Below are 25,747 nucleotides of genomic sequence, written 5' to 3' on the forward strand. Positions count from 1 at the left end.
GTAAACCATTCACAAATGGGAGGGGTCACCAGGGGATGGTCCATGAGACCACATGGTACTCTTTTTTTTTTTTCCTTTTTTTGGGGGAACACACTCAGTTTTCTTTACAAAAATAATTAAAATAAAATTGCTTTATTTGAAAGCAAAATCACAGACATGGTGGTCTGCCGATCTCAGCAGATCACCATTCCTGTGAAGGCAGCCAATAGTAGTGGGTCACAATGTATGACATATCTCATGTATATTAATGAGGTAGGTTGAATTGCAACCCACTACGAATTTCTATTTTGAAAACCAACCTATTTATACATAGGTTGGTTCTCAAAATACAAATGTATTTGTTAGATGTCTATGTGCAAATTAAAACCACTTCTAACAAATCCATTTTGTACATTCCATTCCATTTAAGGAATTGCAAATTGAGAATCGCTATTTAAGCAATTTACGATTCCTTACATGGAAAATCCCTAACACAAATTGCAAGTAAGTAATATGTTACTTTTGTATATTTAAAAAAGCATTTTTATGCACGGTAATGCCCTATGTGCCCACGTGTCTCAATCGTAACTTCACTCTGGTTAACCATTGGCATGAAACATTCATAGAGCCTATATAGATTTAGCCCTCTTTCCCTGAAATAGGAAGTTTGAAACCTGCTCAAGTGCACTTTTTGAGGAGCGCTCCAAAAACAGAAGATGATCTTCTTAGTCAGAAAGTTATTCCTGTGCCAGGTGAGATCATGTTTCAATTTGAACTTCAATCTCATTGGCACCCAGCCTTAAAAGTAATAGATTTGAATATATGTAGAACTCAAGTTTCAAGTTTAAGTTTATTGACTAGGTTAATTAAAACAATCGCAATTCCAAAATGCATAATAATAATAAAGATACTTTGCTTACTCATTATGTTAATAGAAGCCCATAATAAAAACATAAAAGCTTATTTGAAACTAAAACATATCATGGTAAAGAGTTGTGCATAGCTAAAATGTTCTCCACTTAATTCCAACCTTGGTCTAGAACTTAACTTTAGGACTTTCTTACTCCCTTACGAACACTATAATAGTAAATGAGTGAAGCTGAGTGAGAATCCTAAGTAGTACCTAGGGCTGCTTCCTGGCTGGAATTAAACTTTCGGAGCTTTACTAATCATAAAATAATGGCCCTTGCACACTCAGCTTCAACTTTATTCACTAATTCTTTCTGAGCCTGTACCATGAATTTGGTCCCTCCACAGGAAAACGGGATTGAAAGTCCGCTGAGCCAGCTTATAATGGCCGGTCTGCATGAGCGTATGTTTAGTGTCTTAAAAATGTTTTTTAGATATAATATCCTGAAGTCTAGCAAAGCCGGGCACGCACAAAAAATGTGTTCTATTGACTCTTATCTATACCCACACAGTCGACAGGAATGTGTCAGATCCTGCTGTCTCCATGAAGAGACCATATCCTTCGTTTCCATCAACCCAAAGGAGAAAAGCATGAACCGATGTTTCAGCGACTGGTTGAAGGTTGCTGCTAGGTATTCCTGTGCCCGTAAAGTTTTGTACGATGTTATTATAGTCCAGGCGTGCGGTCTGCTTGCCAGTTTTTGTTTTTCAGAATTTAAAGATTTCTTCTTAGTGACAGCGTTTGCCTTCCAAAAAAACTCCTTTTTGTCTGGGTTCTGGTCCCAGGCTTCTAGCAAACCTAGTGCTTTAATGCAGTTATTTAAGTGATGACTCCAGGTGCTTTTATCATTGTGTCGCTGTTGCTCCTCAATTTCCATCCAACATAGGTTGTTTAGAGTACCAGTCTCAGCTGCACGCAACCTCCAGCATAGTTTAATGAAGGCACATCTACTCTGAAATTCATAGTTTTTCAGACCCAATTCTACAAGAACCGGAGCTGGAGATGCTGGTCGTGGTATCCGAAAAACTGTTTTGTAGGCCTTTGTCTGGACTTGATTGAAAAAAACTGCCTCCTTCTCCAGCATAATTTCGGTGCCATAAGTGATGGTGAAGCAGATTTAAATTTCCTGTCAACTAGGCGGATAACCTTAGTTTTACTCAAATTAAATTCTAGGTCTTGCATCGTTATGTATGTGTAAAATGCATCGATGCTATGTTGTAGCCCAACAGGTGTTTGGCTGAGTAGAACTATGTTGTCTGCGTACTGTAGCCATGCAATTCCTTTCTTGGCCAATACTGGCGGGTGGCTATTTACGGAAGCTAGAACCTCAGCTAGGTCTGCAAGATATAAGATAAACAGCGTGGGAGCCAATACACACCCTTGTTTGAGTCCTTTTGCTGTTAATATTCTGTTGGTGAGGTGGCTGCCCTCTCCAATTTTTACTTGCGCCCAAGTACCTGTGTACAAGTCTATCATTGCGCCAAGGAGGCTGCATGGTAAGCCCCACCCTTTCAATTTCTCCCATAGGCAGGTTCTTGGTACCCAATCAAAAGCTGCCTTTAGATCAATAAAGCACACTAGTAGCCTTTTTTTCTTAAGCCTGGCTTTGTTTCCCAGCAGGGCCAGGGTTGCTAGGTTGGTGGAAGCACCCATACTAGCTCTGAAACCTGTCTGGCATTGTGGAATTAACTGTCTGTCATGAATCCATTCTGCTAGTTGTTGCAGTAGGCAGGATGCGTAGAGTTTTGCTTCCACATCTATCAATGCTATTAGCCTGTAGTTTGAAGGATTTGCGGGGTTACCTGCTTTGTATATAGGGTGAATAATGCTGCCTTTCCATGCATCTAGAATACCCATTGTGCCTTGGAGCTCGTTAAAAAGCAGCGCCAAATAATGCGCCCAGAATGAAGGGTCTCCTCTAAACAAGGCGTTTGGAATGCCGTTCTGGCCAGCTGCCCCTTCCATTTTTAGTTTCTTAATAAGGGTTGTCAGCATTTCTATGTCAATGGTCATTAGTGCATGCTTTCCTTCGTTTCCGTTTAGAGTTAAGGCTGTTTGCGTTGTCACTCTGAAGCCAAAATTAATCCTACTTGAGTCATTGGCTAACTGTGAGGCCTCCTCCTTTGCATGGTGCTCTGAGAGTGAGAACATTGTCTGTACGTGGGCTTCCCATGTGGCTGCATCGATACCTGCATTTGTGTGTCGATTGTCCCTTAGTTTATTAGTTCCCAGAACTTTTTGTTATTTTTCTGTTTGTTGGACATGAGCAGCTTGGTCCACAGATCCTCGTGATAACTCTGTTTTGCCATCCAGCAGTTTCTTATATTTGGCTCTTAATTCAGAAAGCCTTGTGTCATCAGATTTCCTCCCCCAGTGTACGTCCTTCAGGACTTTTTTTGATTCTCTGGAGACTTGATTTTTCAAATTGCGCAATGTCCTGTTGAACCATGGCTTTTCTTCTTTGCAACGCTTGACTTTGTTTTTTGACACTATGTCGCAATTGGGAGACGTTTTTTGATGGAAAATGTATTTATTAAAGAATCACACAAATGCTTCCAAGCGATCACTCGTTCTCCTTAGGGGTGGTCTTCTAGTGCCTGTACTCCTAGTGATTCTTTGAGCTCTTTAGTTGCGCCTGCACTGTGGTACACTACTTCCATTACTTTGTCGAGGCCCGGCCCCTTCCATTTCAGTTTTTTTGTATCAGAAGTCACTGAGGCTGAAATTATGATATTAGCAGTGGGGAGCCGATTCCATTCATTCCAGATCTTAATAAGTTGTGGAAAGTGATCGCTCTCTGTGCGTTGTTGAATCCTATATGCTGAAACCAGTGGCAATGCGGTTTAGTTTATTAATGTAAAGTCGATGTTGGAATTTTTTTTGTGCCGCTTGAAAAGGTTACTTTCGCGGATAAGGCGTCCTCAGGGAGAGGAGTCAGGCAGCGCAATCCCAGGGTTTCAAATTTTATATATGTGCATGTTCCGTTCAGGTGTTTTGTGCTGCCTTTTCTCAAACCAAGGTTGAAATTGCCAGATAAAATGAGGATTGCGTCCTTATTTTGTTTCTTCAGCATTTGTAGAATATTGGTCAATGTTTCAATGTTTCCACTGTTTTGGATTTTGTTAGGGTGTACGTATACGTTGATCAATAGTAAAGATCTTTTGTTGCCTGATGGCGCCTGATGTTCCAATTTTATTGGTAGCAGCCAGTCAATTCCCAGGTCGATCTGTTTCATCACCCAGTTGATTTTTGTGGAGCAATACGTTGTGAGGCCCCCCTTGGGGTGTCCATGTTTTTGAGGTTGTTTTGCAGAGACGTCTATCCCAGAATAACCCGAAATTTGTATCGCCTCCATGCACCATATTTCCTGCAACATGATGATTTCAAACTGCTGAAGGAAACTCAGAGCCGCCCTGTCGGTAACCAGATTTTTTAAACCGTGAGTGTTCCAGGAGCAAATATGGATATATTCTGGGTTTTCGTCAGGACCATTTGGAATTGTTGTCATTTACATTTTGCCTTCCAGCCTGTTTGACTGTTGAGGGAGTATCAATGAAGATCTGTTGGTGCACGCCAGGATGGGAAGTGCTTTGGTGCTTTACAATTGTAATGTGGTCCCAACTGCTTAGGGAGGTTTCTATTCCCACGGCCCCTTTTAAGATTGAGCCGCCCTTCTTTTGTTGTGGTACCGAAAGGTTAGGGTATCTGGGCGGTTCTAGTTTTTGCAGGGCGATGCCCTATGCACTAAACGGGTCTCGATGTGCTAGAATTTGATCAATAATGGCCGACGTGGCCCAGGATGTCAGCATTGCCTCTATCTTTATTGTTTGGATGTGGAGTAAACTCCACGGTCATCAATTCTGTTGTTGAAATGTGAGCCAGGGGCAAATCGCATTTATTAACTTTAGTATAGTGCCTCTATTTAGAATGTCAAATGCCCCCTTCGAGTTATAGCTAGGGATGAAAAGTAATTTATTTTCCTCTGGGGCCGTATTGCCTTGTCTGGTGTCCTGGGATTCTTTTTTGTGCCACGCTGTTTGTGCAATCATCTGACCAAGGATGGTAACCATGATCTAATATCTGTTTGTTGTTGCCTGCAGGTTGATTTATTACGGTCATGTTGTGTGAGGAGCTTGTGCATTGAGGGTTATGCTCCCAGGTTTTGCCAGTTTCCTGCCTATCAGTAGACCGCTGAGTTCCCTGTTCTGGACACTGCCTGATAGTTCCATTTCCCTGGAATTCTCTTAAGGCCGTCTCTCCTTGCAAAAGGCTGCTACCCTGCTTGTTGTTGGAAAGGGGGATTTTCAGAGACTGTTGCTGTGATGTTGATTGATTAACAAAAGTGCTTGGTTCGCCTGTGGAATTGTCCTCACTGGCTGGCCGTTCTGCCCTGATCTGTCTAGATTGGCAGATCTTGTTTCTATTTTCACTGCTTTCTGATTCCTTGGACTGCGTGCCATTTGATTTAGCAAACGATTTCCATATACAGCTTTGCTGGACCCCCTTTGTTTTTTTTCCGTGCCTTTCTTTTTCGTTCCTTTTCCCGTTTCGTAAGGGATGATTCCCCCACTATTGAATTGTTGGGAATTGAATCCTTCGATCCACCCTTGAGGGGTGCCATTTCTTGTGTGCTAAGGCATGATCTGCCCTCCTGTTGCTCTGAGACATTCCCTGTTCGGATAAATGAATATCCTTGATATTATTGCTTTCCTCATGGGATAGCTTTGCGTTTTGTGGGTTATCCTTCTTCGTTTGGTTTTTGGGATCTTCTCGCCACAACTACTAAGATGCTCTTCAGTTCTAAGGGTCTGGATATTTACCTCTTTCAAGATATCATTTAGGATATCCAGGGATCTTTGTGTATTATTGCCTGTGATGGAGCACGGACATGTCACCTGCTGAGTGGGTTTGAGCCCTCTTTATCAGAGCATTCAAAGATTGTAGCTTGTTGTCGATGCTCACAATGTGGATGGCCAGGATGTTGAGTAAATATACCTGAGTGTCTTGCTTATCTGCTTGAAATTGGATGGCTGCTGATATCGCGTCCATTGTTGCTAGCAAGGCCTTCGAGTCTTCAGATGTTGATGGTTCTACATTTGATTTTGCCCCCGTTGTGTGGTCTAGTGAGTCTTCAGGTTCCTCTAGTTGCTCTGGTTGCTCCATTGCCATGACAGCTGAGGATGCGTGCGTGTCGAATGCTGCTGTAGTAGTTGATGTATTACAAGATGGGAGATCTTTTCGTGGTGAGCTTGTACTACAGGTAGATCTAATTTTTGTTTTGTTTTGTTGTTTTCAAACTGAGTGCCCTGAGGTGTATTTGAGCAGGTATCTGAAAGGTCTATCAGCAGAAATTCCTCAATTATGATACAGTCTGTGTCGTTCTCTACTTGCGAGGGTTGTTTGGAAAAAGGAGTGCAGCACAGACTCTCACCCCAGTTGTTCCAGTTACAGAGGTTTAAAGTGGAAAAAGTATCATCTAGATAACATCTGCGAATTTCTGCGCTGATCGTTAAGCTGGTTTTATTTGGCTGGGGAATTGGTGTGTTGATTTTTCCCAGGTCCGCGCAGGTCCTTTCGATGTCCTGCACTGTCTTCACGTCAGCTGCACATGTTGTCTCGGAGTCGTCGGCAGGAGCTATATCCATTAAGGCGCTGGTGGTATTTGATTCCTTCTTAGTGAGCAAGAAATCTGTGATCTTATATCTTGCTTTTTTTCCCTTGCTTGGAGATTTGCAGGGCGATTTCTTAGTTTGTGCCGGGTTTGGGGGTGCTTTCCTTTCGGTAGATTAATTTTTTGGCTCGTGCTGACCTTCCCCTGGTGAGCCTAGCCTTTGTCTCTTTGCTGCTTTTTTCCTTCCACGTGTTAATCTCATCCTTGCGCCACCCCTGGGTTGACAGACAATATCTGAGGGCTTTCGACTGGTGATTGATTTTAGATTATGTGTGTGCTAATCGTGCAAAAAGCCTCTCCTTCCTCCCTTCAATCCAATCCTGGTTGCACAAATTTGCTTGGCGAGAAAGAGAGCCGAGTGGAGTCAGGCAACTCCTAACTAGCAGGAAAGTCCAGGGGAGAAAGGGACCTCGGGCAGCAGGTAGCTTGTGCGATTCTGCTCCTCGCTGGCAGCAGTTTGTGGATTTCTTGGGCTGCGCTTCGTGTCCCCCACAGAGGGATGCGGCGGAACCGGCAGATCCCTGCGGCCCTGCCACTCTGTGATCCTGTCCCACGATTAGTCCCCGGGTGCTGGAGGAAGAGGCAGGCTCGGCGGTCCACGCTTGAAGCACAATTCATGCAGAGGCACCGAGAAACACTGTTGATTCTCACAGTGAGAAGGAGCTGTGTGCCTCAGGAAAGAAGCCCTAAACAGCCCAGCCTTTACAATAGTCCCAGGCACCCCTGGCTGGGGTGGGAGCTGGTTCTAGCTCGCAGCACAGGGCAGGGCAGGGCGGTGACCAGTGGCGATCGGTTCCTTACCGGGAAGACAGTACTTCGATTGCAGCCCCGGGGTCTGCGAGGCGCCGGCTTTAGAAAGGCGGCTGTGGGAGCAGAGCCTAGTCCAGCGGCGGCTCCTCCTGCCTGGTGCCCCCCCGGCGAGTCTTGAAGTCCGTGGTCCATGGTCGTGGGCTGCAGGTGCTGGTGCGGGTGCGGGTGCGTTGTCCCCTGGCCGGGGTTGCCGTGGGTGTCGCCGCTCCGGAACGCGCAGTCCTGGCTTCGGCGCTCCGACCGGAAATCAGGCGGACCGGAAGTCAGGCAATCTCGCGACATTCTCCTCGTCTCCTGTGCGTTGTGCTTCGTATTCGTATGTAGAGCTCATTCAGGATCACAATGCAAACCCTTGCAACCCCACGCTGTGCAGAGTGTTCCCAGCCCTTTAAGTATGCCTCCAAACTCCAATGGGGGCCCCTAGTCAGTCAAGCCCAGTGAATATCTGAGATTTGAGAGTCTCAGGGGCCCCTCATCGCATTCTGCACAGAGGCCCCATCATTATGCATTACACCACTGAATTCCTTACTTGTAGTAAAAAGGTTATAACTTGTTTATGCAAGCTTTTTCAGGAGCTTCCCAAAACATGAGGAACATTGGGCATCTTTTGGAAGAGTACTTTATCATAAGATGCTGTGTATCTCTGAGGGGCTCATTCACTCCTGGGAATCACTGCACTGACCAGCAGATGTTAATTATAACTTAACTCAATAATACACTTTTTATCAACAGGTTTTTAACCTGTGACCATCGGGGTGCTTTACTGCACTGAACTACAAGACCCACACATTGCATTTCTTTAGTGGTAAGTGTAAAGGGTAATTGACAAATTTGTACAGGTCTCAGTCATGGAAGAATTGCAGCAACAGGTGTCCCCACAGACATTGTGCACAAAGGATCCTGTGGCACCTTGAGGGTACTCCATATAGGCTAACAAAATTATTGGTCACAATAGTCACTGAGAGGTGCGGCAAAACAAATGAGTTGCCTTCAGTAACACTATTTCTGGTGGAGACCCTATCTAACCGCAGATTCCTCATCTTTCAAATAACTTCAGCTGCCGCACTGGATCCAGAAGATTTTTTTAGCATAGCCACAGTGAGCCACTAGGCGACATTGTGAAGCTCTGCGTTGACTCCCTGCCACCTGGAAGACAATGGAAGCCGAATATAGATGCCACCCAAGAGTGCAGACATGTTCTTTTTAGACATTTTCCGAGTTCTCTGACATGTAGCCCAAAACTGATGAAGTGTGGATGTGCAGCTTCCATGATTTGAACCTTTTTAGATGGTAAGACCACTCCAGAGAATGGGGAGGAAAGACTGCACAGAAAAATCTGTTAGATAGATTAGCCACCAGAAAGAGCATCACTGAAGGTACGTAACCTGTTCTTCTGATGGATACTTCTAACTGCATATTCTGCACCTCTAGAATACATCCCAACGCAGTACCTCCAAAGCTGGTTGGTCTGTGGATTGACTCAGACCAAAATGTCCTGCAGGACAGAATGGCCAACCCAAACTGAATCCCAACAATGTAACGAGGTTTTTCATTGTTTGGAAGGGTCCACAACTTACTGTGGCAAGCATGCTTTCAATAGCCAGTCATCAATATGGGGGAAGGCTGGTACGTAAGAAGATATTTTGCGACCACTGCCATCACCTTTGTGAGCACCAACAGGAGCACTTAGGAGCCCAAAAGAGACAATATTAGGGAAGCCCTATTCAATCACCTGCTTCAATTTTCACCACTTTGGTGCACCCAGAGCAGAATGGCATGGTCCCAGATTGCAGTACGCAGCCTTCCTTGAGATGCCATTTCTATATAATGTCATTTTTCCCACCAGATAGTTCTATGGCCTTGGTACCTCACTCGACGTAGAGAAAGACTGATTCACTAAAATGGCCAAACTTATTCACATCATTAAAAAGGATAGGCCTGAGTCCAAAGCTAATGGAGTGGAATAAGCTGCTGTAAATAAGCCCTACAGGAAGGGTGTGCACCAGCTGAGTGTATTGAGAATGATGGATAACAGTCGGGCAGCAGATATATCAGGCCCCTTTTGTATTTACTATTTGTCATGGCAATGGAGCTTCTAGTATGTCATTTTCAGTAATATGACGAAAAGGCGGAACTGTTGATCTCCCCCACCCAGCTTATCTCTCCTACCTGAACAATATTCTGCTTTATATCCTTAGACCCTAGACACAAATTCAAGATTTTGTAAACATTATTGAATGATTTGGGAAAATTTCAGAACTAAATGTCAGCGCCATTTTCTGGTAGACCAAAATGTCAATCTTCCATAGCATAGACCCATTCCCACTATACTGGCAAGACACATATTTAAAGTACTTAGTTAGAAAGACTTCCATTCTGAGCTCAGATCTGATAGCCTGAAATACAGGAAACGTCATATGAGGCATTCAGAACTTGGTACAATTTTGCAATAGCCTACCATTGTCTGTGATGAAGATAACCTTTGTCAAAGATCTGACAAAAGGTCGGGGAAGGCTAGATACAAGAAATAGGGGACCCAACTGCTCTGCTAGGCAATCACACACAGGGAGAAAGCTGATGAGGGGAAATTGATTGACCCTATCATTTAAGTCAGTGAACACAACCAACTAAAAGCCCATCTGCAACAGTAACACTCATTGTATGGCTATACATGGCAATATATCCCTTTAAAAGGATAAAGCAAATTCCCCACCCCTTACAATCCAACCGCTCTACTAGGCAATATAGGCTTAGACAAACAAGTTTCAGGCTTCTAGGCCAAATATTGCATTTGACTGGAAGGATGCCCCAAGACCAGAGTGTCAGCAGAAACCATGTGGAATAGCCCCTCGGAAGAGGCCAATCATATACCTAACCTGTATGTGACAACAGAATGAGACAGACACCACTTTAATCTTTGTGAATTTTATGTGAACACGGACAAATCTTCTTTATCTTTTTTATGTCAATATGTTTGTGGTCATTACATAAAGTTTCAACACTGTACCCTATGTGGAAACAAGCTTCAGTAACCTTGCCAGATAACCACTCATTAGGGGAACCGGTCACTGTTGGCAGTCATTTATTATTGTAAAAGTGTGTCACTTGTAAAATAGAAATGTAGTAATATCCTGGATAAAGGTGCTGGTTTGTTACAGGGACTTTCTGGAGGAAATACAAAGGGTGTTCAGCCACAGCAGTGTCATAGAAGGTGTACTTGATCATCTGGACATAAATTTTGAGTACAATTTATTAGAGAAGTTGACGTTTGAAGACTTCTCTGAGGAAAGCAAAGTTGGTCCAGCCTGAATAGCTGACAGCTTGAACAGTCAACAAAACACTGACTGAATTACAGTGGGCAGCTTCCCAATTGCCTGGCTTTGTGAATTAAATTAGAACTGTTTACAGCTCACTGACCACACTTTGAATCCAGAGCTGCATTGATACTGCTTAAGTTGGTGATTCCAGAGTATGAAGCTGCAAGTGCCACCTTAGCATCAGCCAACAAGGGTCCCCACATTCCAGTGCCTTTTTACAAAAGCCAAAGCTACAAGAGTGCTTGCAACTCAGCTGAAAAGTCCCCCAAGGTCATGTACAAAAGGAACTGGGAGACTTATAATTGTGATTTAATTCTGGTAGAAAACACTCCCCATGATCCTTGAGGACTTACCACTGCCCCAGGCTGGCCTCCAAACACAAACAGGTAAATGCTGCGGTCCTCCTGCCCTCTGGCATACCACACACCAAATATGTAAATGAGTGCTGCTAGAGACTTAGGGTATGACTTTGCCCTGAGCCTAGTTTTTCTTTTTGATTTTGTAACGTAACATTGCTCCACACCTTCTCTTTATTTTCGTAAATGCTAGGCACCCCTACAACTCTGATGGGGTGTGTGGTGTGTGCTCATGTCTGGGAGAGGTGTGGTAGCCCAAACCTGCTGAGTCCCTTCCGACGCCACACCCGACCAACACCTTCCTATGGCAGCACTGGAGCAGGCGTTCTCTTTCCCCACCTGCAGGCTTCAGATGGGTTTCCATTCAGGGATGATTCTTCCCCCTACTTGTACCCATGTCAAGGCCATTTCCTCAACAAACCTGGTCCTCAGATTAAAACTCCGAGGAACAGTGCTTTATGTAAGAGCACTGTTGTGCTTCTTTAGTTTCATTTGCCTCCTGGGAGATGGGGGAGCATCTGAGATAGTTACTCAAAGGAGAGGTAATTTGGTTTGGGCCTAAGAGCTCCACAGGGGAAAATCTAAAGATTGTGGCAGAGCATTAATGGCTCCATTTCCCGCTCATTTTCCTTGGGGGACCAACTGCTATAGACCATTTCTCTCAGTCCATTGGGATGATTTTATTGATCTTGGTGTTTAAGCACTGGTGGTGAGCTACAGCCACCAGGAATATTTGCTTCAGGCCCTCTTGCCTCTAATCTTTAGTTTACTTCTTGGATCTTGGTTTCACTGCTTTTTCTTTAATCAGGGAAATCCCAGAGTTTGCCCTCCTGCCTTTTAGTGGCTGAATATGGAACTGACCTCTGTCTGGACTCCTGACACCTGATTTTGCAGGGGGCTTCCTCAGAAGCCTCCCTGCAGCTTGCCAGCAGAATACCCTCCCTGTTGCTCTCCCAGGGCCAAAATGCGTTGGCCACCTTGCTGGGCACCAGAATGTCAGAGTTGGAGTAGGTAGTCTCAATCTGTTGGAGGTCACAATACGCAAGATCAGTCCCAAGAAGCACAGCAGGTCAATCCCTCTACTGTTCTTCGGAGGGCACTGGGGGAAGGTCTGTGGGGGGACAGAGGGGTTAGTGGCCTCTGCATGGAAAAAACAATACCAGTTGCTTGGGCCAGCTGGAATCCAAAAGTCCTTATGTCCATCTTTTCAGTGGAGTGTAGGAAAGTACCATCTTTCTTGGCATGTTACCCCCAATTTCTGCCTGTTTGTCAGTATGTTTTGCCTGTCTCACTGGGATCCTGTTATTCAGGACCCCAGTGCTCAGTTTGTGGCCTGTGTGTGTGTTGGCAGTATGCTTAACTGTGTCACTGAAGTTCTGCTAACCAGAACTCCAGTGCTTATGCCTTCTACTTACCAACTTTGTCACTATAGTTTAATGACGCCATATCCCAACTCTGATTGGCACACTGGACCCTCCCTTATAAGTCCCTAGTTTATGGTACCTACGTACCCAGGGCATTGGTGTTCCAGGAGATCCTTATGGGCTGCAGCATTTCTTTTGCCAACCATAAGGAGCTCAGACAAACCTTTCTTCAGGACTGCCACTGTAGCCTGAGTAAAATAGTGCCCACACTATTTCACAGTCATTTTCCCTGCACTTAAGTAACTTATAAGTCATCTAAAAGTCTACCCTTTAATTACTGAAGGCTAGGTGCAAAGTTACTATGTGTGAGGGCACCCTTGCACAAGCAAAGGTGCCCCCACGTTGCCCACGGCCAATTCCCCAGACTTCGTGAGTGCGGGGATACTATTACACGTGTGCACTACATATATGTAGCTTCACAATGGTGATTCCGAATATGGCCATGTGAGGTGTCTAAGAACATGGAATTATCCCCCCATCCCAAATCTGGTACGGGGGGTGGGGTCAATCCCATGCAACCTGGTGGCTCCACCATGGATCCCCAGTACTGCCAAACCAGCTCGCTGAGGTTTCAACTGCAGCCCCAGCTGCTGCCAACTCACAGACCGGTTTCTGCTCTCCTGGGGACTGCACAGCTCAATCCCTGCAAGGCAGAACAATGCATTTCCTTTGGGAGAAGGGTGTTACACCCTCTCCCTTTGGAAATCGGTGTTCCAGGCTTGGGAGGGGTAGCCTTCCAGAGCCTCTGGAAATGCTTTGAAGGGTACAGATGGTGCCCTCCTTGCATAAGTCAGTCTACACCAGTTCATGGACCCTCAGTCCCTGCTCTGGTGCGAAACTAGACAAAAGAAAGGGGTGTAACCACTCCCCTGTCCATCACCACCCCAGTGGTGGTGCCCAGAGTTCCTCCAGTCTATCCCTGGCATTAGTCATCTTGGATTCCATGGTGTGGGGACACTCTGGAGACCTCAGAGTGGCCAGTGCCAGCAGGTGATGTCAGAGACCCCCTCCTGATAGGTGCATGCCTGGGTAGGTAGCCAATCCCCCTCCCAGGGCTATTTAGGGTCTCTCCTCTGGGTGTTTCCTCAGATTCAGCTTACAAGACTCCTCCAGGAATGCTCTGCATCTTCTACTTCAGCTTCTGACCCTCTGATCAACCACAGACAGCTCCAGGAACTGCTGTAACTGCAACAAAGTATCCAGGATGACTCCTGTGACCTGCAACTTCAGCTCCAGCCAACATTTGCAAACGTTCCCAACGTGTGCACCCTCAGGACTGCCTGTCTTCATCCTGCACCAAAAGAACCGAAAGAATTTCCCATGAAGTGACAAAGTCACTTCCCTGCTTCAGCAGGCACCCTTCTGCGATGACGACCGGTACTCTGGGACTCCTCTCCTGATGACGAGCATGCTTCCTGGAACACAGGTGGTGGACCGATGTGACCCAGACTGTCCTAAAGTCCAGCTGTCCAAGTTTGGTGGACGTAAGAGGTTGCCTCCCCGTTGCGGCAACAGTACCCCTGTGCACTGCATCTTCTCCAGCTCTTTGGGCTTCTGTTCACTTCTTCCAAGAATCCTTTATGCACAGTGTAGCCCAGGTCCCCAGCACTCCATCCTGTGACGCACAACTTGCTGAGTTGTTCTGCGATGGCGTGCGACCTTCCTTTGTAGTGCTGCGACAATCACTTAACATCTTCTTTGTCCCCATGTTCTGGGACTCCCGTGGGTGCTGCCTAGTCGTCTGTGGGCTCTCTGAAGTGCTGAGAGCCGCCTCTCCCTCCTCAGTCTGAGTTGAGACCCCCCCAGGTCCCTCCTGGGTCCAGGCAGCTCCATTTTGACACAAGCCACGTACTTGCTTGAACCAAGGTTTGTTGGTGGAATCCAGTGGCACAAACAACCTACATCCAACAATTCGACGTGGGACATCACCTGCACCGAGCAGGAACCCGCAGCCATCTTTTTTGGTGCTCTTCTGTACTCTTCTTACAGGAGAATCCACTTTTTCACCATCTTCTAGGTTGGCAGGGGCTCCTGTCCTTCCTGGACTCTTCTTCGACTTCTGGACTTGATCTCCTCTCTCCACAGGTCTTCAGGTCCAGGAATCCATTGTTTGTTCCTGCAGTCTTGCTTGGTTCTTGCAAAATCTCTTATCACAACTTGTAGTGTGTCCTGAGGAAACTTCTGTCCTTTACTCCTGCTTTCCTGGGCTCTGGGGTGGGGTACGTTTCTTACCTTTGGCACTTTCTTACACTCTCAGCACTCCTCTACATACTACACTTGCCTAGGGGGAATTCATGATTCGCATTCCACTATTTTTGTATATGGTTTGTGTTGCCCCTAGGCCCACTGCAATCTATTGTATTTCTACTGTTTGCACTATTCTATGACTGTTTACTTACCTGATTTTGGTTACTAGTGCATATATTGTGTATAATACTTACCTCCAGAAAGAGTATTGCCTCCAAGATATTTTTGGCCTTCTGTCACTAAAATAAAGTGCCTTTATTTTTGGTAACCTTGAATATTGTCTTTTTATTGTGTAACTATAGTGGTATTGCAGGAGCTTTGCCTGTCTCCTAGTTCAGCCTAAGCTGCTCTGCTACAGCTACCTCTAAACTGCCTAAGCTGCTAGAACACTGCCTAGATTTCACTAATAAGGGATAACTGGACCTGGCATAAGGTGTAAGTACCTTCGGTACCCACTACAAACCAGGCAGCCTCCTACATGGAGCAGCTGACTTTTCCTTCTAGCTGGTCATTCCACTGGCATAGTCACTCCCAGGTCCTGAAAGTTCTCTACTGTCTCTTCCTTGTGCAGGGTTTTTAAATAGGGGAGTAAAGTTCTAGTAGGTAGGCAAACTTGCCCAAACCTAAGGTGGCACATAATTCCACCCCTCCCCAGCCCTCTTGCACAGCATTCTGTAACATTCCAACATGGCAATTTCAAGTGTTCTCCTGAAAGACCTTGCATGATAGACTACGCCCTGCCCCAACTGCCACAGCTGCTTGATCCCTTCCCTCAAAAACATTAAAGGGGGACACCTATAGTGATTGTTGTCAAAGGCCTGGCTGCCTTTCTTTGCTGTGAGACTTCGGACCAGGTGCAATGTGAAAGGTTGCAGGTTTCCCAGGAACAAGTCCACACACTGATAAATGATTCTATTGTGTGGGGAGGCCTTTGATCCTCCAGCTGGCAAGAGAGTAATTAACTTTCTCAGCAGAGAGACAAAGGCATGGAATCTCATTATGAGGTCATCCAGAGAAATATGACAAATGTCCAAGTGCCATAAGAAGTACAGATTCACAAAAGTGGCTTTAGATCTGAGCTCAGGGTACATTTTTACTGGACTGGTAAGGGACCTGTATCTCTCAGCCCAATTAGGGTGAAACAGTACTTTTGTATAATTCCATTGAGCACACATACTTTTCAATAATCAGTACACATGTACACTATGAATCCCCACTTATATTATAATACCTATATCAGGCCAACAACAAACCCTTAAGGGTCTCTCCTGCAAAGGGCTACCTCTACCCAGACACTAGGCTGAGCTCAATGAGAGTTTAAAATGCTCAACCCACACACATGTGCACATTCAGATGTTCATGTGTTCCTGTTCAACCACTCCAGAGCCTTTTTCTGTAGCTGCGTAGCAGTGAACCTTATCTTAAAAGGCAGACTCTGGCGGTTAGCCCACTCAGTCCATTCTCACCGAACTTAGGGTCAGATGTACGAAGCATTTTTCAAGTCTCAAATGGCGAATCAGGCCATTTGCAACTTGTAAAATGCTATTTGGGATGTGCAAAGCCCAAACTGCGATTCGGTAACTTGTTACTGAATCACAGTTTGGGTTTTGCGATTCGGTATTAGGAAGGGGCATCACAAGGGCATCCCATCCTAATACCGAATCCAGATGGTATGTATGATTGTTTTGTGACCACAAATGCAGTCGCTAAACAATCGCAGTTAGCACCAGTATCAAACTGGTGCTAACCTATTCGCAAACGAGTAGGGGTCCCCATGGGGCCCGTTCCCCTTTGTGAATGTCAGCAAAAATATTTTTTCCGAGCAGGCAGTGGTCCCACAGACCACTGCCTGCTCTGAAAAAATGAAAAGAAAACTTTTCATTTTTGATTTTGAAATGCATCTCGTTTTCCTTTAAGGAAAACGGGCTGCATTAAAAAAAAAAAAAAAAATGCTTTATTTAAAAGCAGTCACAGACATGGTGGTCTGCTGTCTCCAGCAGGCATCATCCCTGTGAGGGCGGCCATTCCAATGGGGTCGCAAATTGCGACCTACCTCATGAATATTCATGAGGTAGGTCATTTGCGACCCCATTGGGAATCGCAAACAGTGTCATTGACATTGTTGTAGATCAGGTTTTGCGAATCGCAAATTGCTATGAATTTTGTACATGTAGCCTCTACAGTGTGTGGGACTTCATTGATGAGAACCACACACAGTAAAAGTCCAAAATTAGGTTGTCCAGAAGAAATAAATCCAGGGGGATTACAATGGGTGGAACCCATATGCTACAACAATAACATATAACTTATAAACCATGCTTAACCCTTCAACAGGTTAAAACTCCATTGGTTATGGAATTGTGCTTTTCGCTTCTCGATTTCGTCAATGTTCATGATCATCTATTGACTGCAAACATTACACAGTTAACAGAGGTATGGGCTGTGGCCTTATTACTACGTTGCATAATGATATGGTTCCATTGTTGATTATGTTGGGTACGTTTTATGATTTGACTAATCATTAACATTGAGAATATATTGATAGATCATTGAGTTTCGATTATAGAGTTTTGTAACCAGAACACTAGGTGGACTTTGACATTGTTAAAGAAACTGTTAATTGTCTTGTAGTGTAACTACACCCATCTTACTCCACCTCCCTTGGGCTAGGCCTTGACTGTTAAGCTTTACCCACGGAGTCAGAGAAGCTTTGTGAGGCTAGGTTTCCATTGCAGGCTCTGTATCCGGAGTCTCAGTTAATAGGGATCTCTATATTTCTTAATTTGAGTGTTATGCGATCCCTGTATCTGCAGGACCAAGAGAAACGTTCGGATAATCTAAATCATCATCATCATTTTCAACTCCTCAGGATCGTCCTTCTCTTGCCTCATTTAGTTAGAACAGATGGTGAGAGACCAAGCACATAATGGTGAGCACAGCCTTTCGCTCATCTGAGAAACCAGTTTGATACAAAGTGCACATGGAATGTAGACATCTGATTTTTTACATTAGTGATGGAGGTACATGACATGCAGTAGAATGGAGGAATATATACAATAAAACCTTTCGAAATATATTAGAAATATTTTCTCTATAGTGTATTAAATAATACAAACTCCTAACACATGAGATAATATGATTTGGCATAATAACCTCCAGTATGTAACTGAAATAAAAAATATCTATTACGTTGCAAGGACTAGATACACAGATTTCAACTCTGTGCTCAACTACTTGAATGTCTGGCTAATATCCCACTCCAATGTAGAAGGAGGGGGCTCAGAAAAGTAAGAATACAAGAAAACATCTCTAAACATGAGCCTTATGATAGCCTAAAGAGAACAGTATTAAAAATCTCCATTCATCAATTTTTTCAGGCCTTTTTATAGTTGGCCTAGTCCAATTAAGCCTGCTCAGTTCCACCTGCATTGAAAATAGAATTTTTAGAGTTCAGATATTTCCTAGCAGCCGCTAGTTTCAATAATATATATATATTTGACACCTTCCAGTGTACACAGTTTCAAACGTAACCAAAGAGACTCTTTGCTGCCCATAAACAACAGTTCCATTTTCACACACTGCAATTCCTGCCTCTGCATCAAATTTATACGCATGATAAGGAAAGATATGATATCTGGAGGCTCAAACCAATAAGCCCGAATTCTTGGCTTCTCTGCTTGTAGGATATGATGTGGTTCACTTAGTTAAGTCAGTATAATGCAAACATTCACAACCCTCCCAGAAGAACTTTTATTAGGTACGAAGTCTGCTTGTGTCATATCACTAAATCGTTCTCTGTTCCACCAACAATTCCACTAAAATATCTTTGCACATCCACTGTCAAGTCTCCAATACTGGGAGACTCATCATTCTAAGTCTTGCTTCCCTTTCGCCTATTACCAACTGTTCAAATTTACTCTCAAGGAGAGATACAACGGCAACAGTACAGGCCTCAAATTACTAACTCTCGTGGGTCTTTTTCCAATGGCATTTTTGTACCATTCATCCTGCACTCCTATTATCCAACTTCATCAGGGAGAAGTGGATAGAGAGCAATTCAAGAGAAAACCTGTGTGTTTCATGGTCTGTTGCATCTCTAGAAAAGTGACCATAATTAGTCTTTCCCACCTTGACAATGAGGGTCCTCTGTTCTCTGGACATTCTGTATTTTCCTGGCAGCATGTCAGTGGGGCTGGGGACCTCTGAGAAAGAGGAATTTCTTTTCATCCTCCAGGATTGGAAATATGAATTGCTATGCTTTCCAGCCTTCACCAGGAACCAGCCAACTGACTGTCAGGATTCTGATTTTTGTGTCTTCTGCAGCTTCCACGCGGCTTCATTTCTCCAAATTTCTCCTTCCACAAATGTAAAAAAGAAGCCCAGGGAGCAGGTTCTCACCGGGGCTCTCAAAACTCTGCTGAACTTTCGGAATGTGGTATCAAATCTGTGCATTCCGGCCCACCTCTAGACTTGAAGGCTTTGGCTATCTGCCACAAACTTGACAGCTCAAGGGCTAACTTATTTCTGGAACGAGCTGGAGGAATCATTAATGGCTGCAGCCTCATCCCAGTAGGCCACTGCTCCATCAGCTAGTCCTCTTTTAAACAAATTCTGTATTCCTGCTGGCCACACGCAGCCCCTAGAATAGCACCACATTGGCATTTAAGGGGATAAAGGCCATCACAGAGCACAGCTAGCTTTGCGATGTTCCCACCATATTATTTATAGCATGACACAGCAAGCTATAAACCGAATTTAATCAAGTTATATACTGATTCTACATTTAGAAATGGCATCATTACAAACATGTACACAGTGTATAGTGCAAGGCATTATTCATGTACTTTAGCTTACCGGTGGAGCAGCTAGCCAGCCAAATTTGTCTTCCAATTTATTCATATCTCTGTCAAAATCATTCAGGAATCTATAGCGCAGAAGAATATCCGTGGCTAAATGAAACTGCCTCCTTGCATAATGGTAACTCTCGTTATTTCCTTTCCTGGGGAAATCCAACCATTCCGGGTGCCCAAATTCGTTACCTGTATTCAAAATATTAATTAACACTTTAATTGCCAAAAGGGTTGCAGCAAACTAAAACAAAAGAATATGCGGTACATAGGAAAATAATGACGTGCGCATTTTGGAAACCTGGTTCAAAAAGTCAAATGAGTCAGTAAAAGAGTGTCAAACTTCACTGAAAGAGCATTTTGAAAGAGTATGTTGTATCTTTATATCGAAAAATAAGAAAGAACTTTAAACAGTTACAATGTCAGCGAGACTTTATAAATTACAATTTGAAAAAACAAACATAGTGACTGACATTGTTTTCCTATCATCTATGTTAAAAGACAAACATGCTATCAAAGGACAATAACATTTTCAATACGTACATACAATGCACACCACTATAGGTTTTGAAGTTGTATTTTTATTTTCACTATTTGATGGCATGATAAATAACAGATATATGCTACGAAGATTCACCACAGGAATTCTAAAGTTTTGTTACCGTAAGTTTGGAAAAACTGTATCCACTGGAGAAGCATCAACATTCCTATGAAGTCATGGCATATTCCAAAAAATAATGTTTGCATGGCTTAGAAACTTTACAGAACATCAGATTAGAAATGTATATATTAATTGCTGAGAAGTAACAGCAGCACATTTTGTTTTTTGTGTGCTTTTTTTGGTTTTTAGATCGAGCCTAGACAGAACGCATGCGTGTCTGCAAGACCTGTTGGATGGAGAATAGGGCTTTGCTCCCGCCTGCTGCTTACCATAGATTGAAGGCAGTGTCGCTCTTGTTTTGCTACCTTCTAACTGGTTTGGCAGCCAATACGTCACTTCCAGTACTTGGCTGAGGAGCACCGGCCAAGTACAGTTTAATTACTTCTGAAATGTTTTTCTGTTGATTGGATGGACTATTTTTCTTTGTTTCCTGCCTCTCATGTTTATAAGTACTCATGTTCAAGCAAGTGGTTTGTTTCATGTGTTTGCCCTTCACTTGGTCCTTACTATACATAATTACAAGTAGTTGTGTCGTGCATGTGCTTTGTAAATTTTTTTGTGGCTTTATATATCATGAAATCGACCTAGTAATGAATCCTCAACAGCGGCTCTCCCCACACTGCAGGAGAGCAGATACTACAATATTCCCTGCACTCAGGGAAACTTCCTCCATGATGCTTTGCAGCCATTACTTTTACAACACGTTTTTGTACATAACTCAGCCTGTGGTGGTCCTAGGGCAATGGCACCATCACCAAAACATTCACTACACTGTGTTCTTTCTGTCCGGGCATTCTTGTGGGTCACACTAGGTTAGAGGGCCCAAGAATCATAACCTCTTCCAACATTCAATATATATTTAAGCTCTCTTAGAGCTGGAACTTTTGTTGTTACAGCTCAGAGGAGTGTGTGTTATAAGGGTTTTGTTTGTAATAATATTTTGGCAGCCATGCTCAGCCTACAAATGTGTAATGCACTATGCACTCCAAGGGCTGAAGGATGATAATTGCCCCAAGGCACTACTGTTGGCTCCACAGGGACATCTAGCCACGACCAGTGGTATTGCATTTTCTGCTAATGCACAAACACAATTAATTTCAGATAAAGGTTTAATGTGTGCACAAACACAGCTTATTTCTGACAATGGTTTAATGAACAGCATAGCTAAATATTTCAGTCATTTCACTGAGGACCTGGTACTTCTCCAGCTGTTTCTGGGTTTGGCGGGCATTCTGAGCTTCTGTCGTCAGAAGTTGTTCTGGCAGTATACTGTGACACTGTATGCCAAATGCTTTTGGCTCCACAGGAACACCTAGCCACAACCAGTGGTACTGAACCTTCTGCTGTTGACTCCACAGGACATCTAAATATAAACAGTTGTACTGCACAGTCTACTGTTGACTTTACAGGGACATCTAACCATGGCATGCAGCACTGCACCCTTGTGCCACTGACTCCACAGTTAAATGATATTTGAAAGGCCTACTGGGCCTGAAAATGTGTAATATACTATGCCCTCAAGGGGGTGATTATATAGTTACACTTCAATGTTCTTTATCATTATTTTGTATGTAATTATGCCCTTTAGGGGCTGAATATAAGGTTACTTAGCCATGTTTCTTACAAATGCTATTTTGGAATTAGACCATTACAGTCCAATTCCAAGTGTATGAAGAAATGCACAAACAGTTTATTTATGATAGAGGTTTAATGTGCTAAATATTTATACTGTCTCAAATGTAAGGTTGCCATTATCATTTATAACACCAATAGCTGTAACTTTCGCTAATGCGAGACCTATTGCATTGCAAATGCTTGTTTACTTTTCTTACTTCAAAGCAGTAAAAATGGGTTCTGTATTCAGTGTCAAGAGCTGATCCACTGCTTCTCTCTGGTCTCCAACAAAGTAGGCAGTGGAATGACAGAAGATTACCCATCTATCTCCCTGTATCCTCTAGCCAGTCTCAAATCTCTACAAAACTCAGGAGGACCAATAAACAAGGGTGCGGTTCCAGCGTCACCAATGATGGGCGCCCCTATCAGTCATAGGTTTCTTCATACTTGCAGCTGACAAAGTATTTGTCTACATGCTGGCAAACCCTGAGTAGCAGTTGCTGATAATAAAATGCTAGCTCTTTGCTCTTTCACTGAAAGCTGAGACTACAGTCCTCAGGGCATAAGGGGCTGTGAAAGGCCAATGGGAAGTGTGGGAGAATGAATGGAAGCAGGAGGAATGCTATATGGAGTTTGGCATTACAGGCAAAAGCCTGGATGCAGGTAAGAGAGTTATTATTAGGTGGGTGTATTCACTGTCAGCTAGTAGAAAGTACCACAGTCACTAATATGTTCAATCAAGTCTCATAAAATTAATCCTTGCTAAGCCCTTGGCAGCTTAGCAAACGAGGAGTCAGGCTTAATTAACAGGACAGGTATATGTAAAGCATTTACTACCAAAAAAAGAGTAAATAAATTAACAACACAACACAATAAAAAAACCAACACCAATTTATAAAAATTGAGAATATTTGTATCTTCACAACAACACCATAACAACAAAAATCCACTGTAGGGAACAGGAGGTATGAATTTTCAAAGATTAAATACAAATTGTGCATTCTAGCACCAAAAAGCTTAAGGCGACATTTGCCACTACATTGTTGCGCTGGATCAGGACAAAGACAAAGTTTTAGGCTGACCGTGATGGAGCACGGATCAGATAGGCTGAGGGCCAGGTCCTGGTCAAAAGTTTACCTCCAGACTTAAGAGCCTGATTTAGACCTCAGAGGAGGGATCACTCTGTCAGAACAGTGACATATATCTCCTTTGCTGCTATCTAAATACCATTGTTTCCTATGGTATTTAGATTTTGGCTGAGATCTAAATGAGGCCCGTAGTGTTTTTCATGGAGCTTTTCTCTCAATGAAGGGTGCCGGAGGTTCCTTGGATCCAGTTTTCGATTCGACAATAGTAACCCGCTGCAGCGCAATACCTCAGCGAGCCTCTGGAATTCTTTCTCCTCAGCGTCTACAGCAAGTAGTTCCAGATTTTTCCAGGGGGCAAACCAGCATGGTCAGGCCGATTCGCCAGTCGACAATGGTGGCTTGACTGTAGACATCAAACCAATCTTCTCCTGCAACTTTTCTGCAAAAGTTTGCAAAGTTTCCAAACTCTAAAATCTGGTAGTTTCTGAGCTCTTTTGGGGGAAATTAAGTGCTCACTATCTCAAGTCAAGGGTTTAGAGACTACGGATTGTCTTTTGAGGGTTGGGACTCACTTTCCCACAAGGCACCTGACCAATCCAGGAAAAATCCAGTTGCAACTGATCAACTGGGGAGATCCTCTCTTTGGCTTGGCAGGTAACATCTTCCAGCTCTGTTGTACCTGTTGCTGATCAGGGAATCCAATACTTTTCCTTTGAGTCAGACAGTTCTTTCTTCGTAGAGCCTTGTGAATGAGGCAGGTGCAGTCTTTCAAAGAGCAGGCCTTCTATGGTGCAGTACAAAGGGTCCAGCGGGGTAGTCCTTCCTCTTCCAGGCAGTGATCTGAAAAGATTCTGCAGCTCTGCCATACTTATCCTCCAATCTGAACTTGCAGGAAAGAGGGACACCACAACCAATAGTAATAAAGCTGCCTCCTCTTGCTATGACCACTCCCCGCAATGTTTGGCATATCTTTGTCTCAGAATGCACTGTTACCCATGAATCAAAATGGAGAAAATCATTCCTTAGTGTGTCTGTCTATACCCCTTCCAGTCCCTCTCCTGTGGTGTCTTGCATGTTTTATAATGAAACTCTTTTGGCTCCAAACGGACTCTGTAACAGGGTGACAATCAGTAGAATTAAATGTAATTAAAGCTTGGTTTAGAATGTTGGAGTTCACAGGTGATGCGTGGAAAAATAAGGTGTACGTCAGATTTTGCGACGTGGCACAGACAATGCGTTGTTTCTTTCCACACTGAAAGGGGCTTTGCGTCGATTTCTTGCACACAGTATTGGGTCCTCACTGCGATGCGGGGTTCTTCTGATGCCCAGGGATGATGCGTGGAAATTCGGGGTGTGCGGGATGAAGTCACAGGTGCTGCATTGATCCGATAGATGATGCATAGAATTTTCTGTCACACAGCAGGCGCTGCATTGATTCTTCACTCAGTCAGGCTGCGTCATTCCGGTGCAGCTGTGCAGTGATTTTCTCGTCACAGGGCAAGCTGTGTGTGGTTTTCGGCAGCCCGTGCATCGATTTTCAGTGCTTAAGGAGTTTCTTTGAAGTGATGAAGTCTTTTTGGCCCGGAGATGTCAGAAAACAGGAGGCAAGCTCAATCCAAACCCTTGGAGAGCACGCCTTAGCAAAGTCAGAGGCCAGCAAGGCAGCGGTCCTTCACAGCAAGGCAGTCCAGGTGAGTCCTTTGGGCAGCCAGGCGGTTCCTCATGACAGGTTGCAGGATCTGGTCCAAAAGTGTCTGATTTATTGGGGTCAGAGACCCAGTTTATATATCCAAAAATGCCTTTGAAGTGGGAGAGACTTCAAAGAGTGGTTTTGAAGTGAACAAGGTCCCCTTTCAGTACAGGTCTGTCTGCCAGAGTCCCAGTAGGGGATTTGGCAGTCCATTGAGTGAGGGCAGGCCTCTACACTTTGAAATGTAAGTGTCAGGCCCCTCCACCCTTCCAGCCCCGGAAGCCCCATTCACTATGCAGATGAGTGCAGGTGTGACTGAGTATCCTGTGTTTGTGGTTGTCTGGGTGAAATGCACAAGGAAGCTGTCAACCAGCCAAGCCCAGGCGTTTATTGGAGACAGGCTGTAAGGCACACATGGATTTTAAGTGCAGAGAAATGTTCACTTTCTAAAAGTGGCATTTTTAAAATAGTAATATAAACTCCAACCTCCGCAATAAGCAGGGTTTTGTATTACCATTCTGGCCATACTAAACATGACATGTTTACCCCTTTCTGATCAGAATCTACCACTCAAACAGTATTTAAGGTTAGCCCCAATGCTAGCCTATGAAAGGAGCAGGCCTAACAGTAGTGGAAAACAAATTTAGGAGTTTTCCACTACCAGGACATATAAAACACACAGATAAGTGTCCTGCCTTTTACCTACATAGCACCCTGTCTTATGGGATACCTAGGGCCTACCTTAGAGGTGATTTATGTGTAGAAAATGGGGAATTTAAGGCTTGGCAAGCACTTTTAAATGCCAAGTCAAAGTGGCAGTGAAACTGCACACACAGGCTATTATGGCAGGACTGAGGCATGGGTAAGGGGCTACTTGTGTGGGTGGCACAATCAGTGCTGCAGGCCCACTAGTAGCATTTGATTTACAGGCCCTGGGCATATGTAGTGCACTTTATTAGGGACTTACAAGTAAATGAAATATACAAGTTGGGTATGAGCCAATGTTACCATGTTTAAGGGAGACAGCATATGCACTTTAGCACTGGTTAGCAGTGGTAAAGTGCGTAGAGATCTGGAACCAACAAAAACAGTATCAGAAAAGTGGAGGAAGGCAGGCAAAGAGTTGGAGGATG

General features: G+C 44.1%; 1 protein-coding gene across 1 annotated transcript in view; it reads right to left on the reverse strand.

Annotated features, from left to right (window-relative positions):
- GBE1 (1,4-alpha-glucan branching enzyme 1) overlaps positions 1-25,747 on the reverse strand; it is a 745,843-nt gene that overhangs the window by 98,435 nt on the left and 621,661 nt on the right. Inside the window, exon 13 of the mRNA XM_069204143.1 lies at positions 19,569-19,753. Within this exon, the coding sequence (XP_069060244.1) occupies positions 19,569-19,753 (185 nt within the window). The remainder of the gene's footprint in view (positions 1-19,568; positions 19,754-25,747) is intronic.

The sequence above is a fragment of the Pleurodeles waltl genome, chromosome 8 (genome assembly GCF_031143425.1).
Source record: "Pleurodeles waltl isolate 20211129_DDA chromosome 8, aPleWal1.hap1.20221129, whole genome shotgun sequence".
NCBI classification, from domain to species: domain Eukaryota; kingdom Metazoa; phylum Chordata; class Amphibia; order Caudata; family Salamandridae; genus Pleurodeles; species Pleurodeles waltl.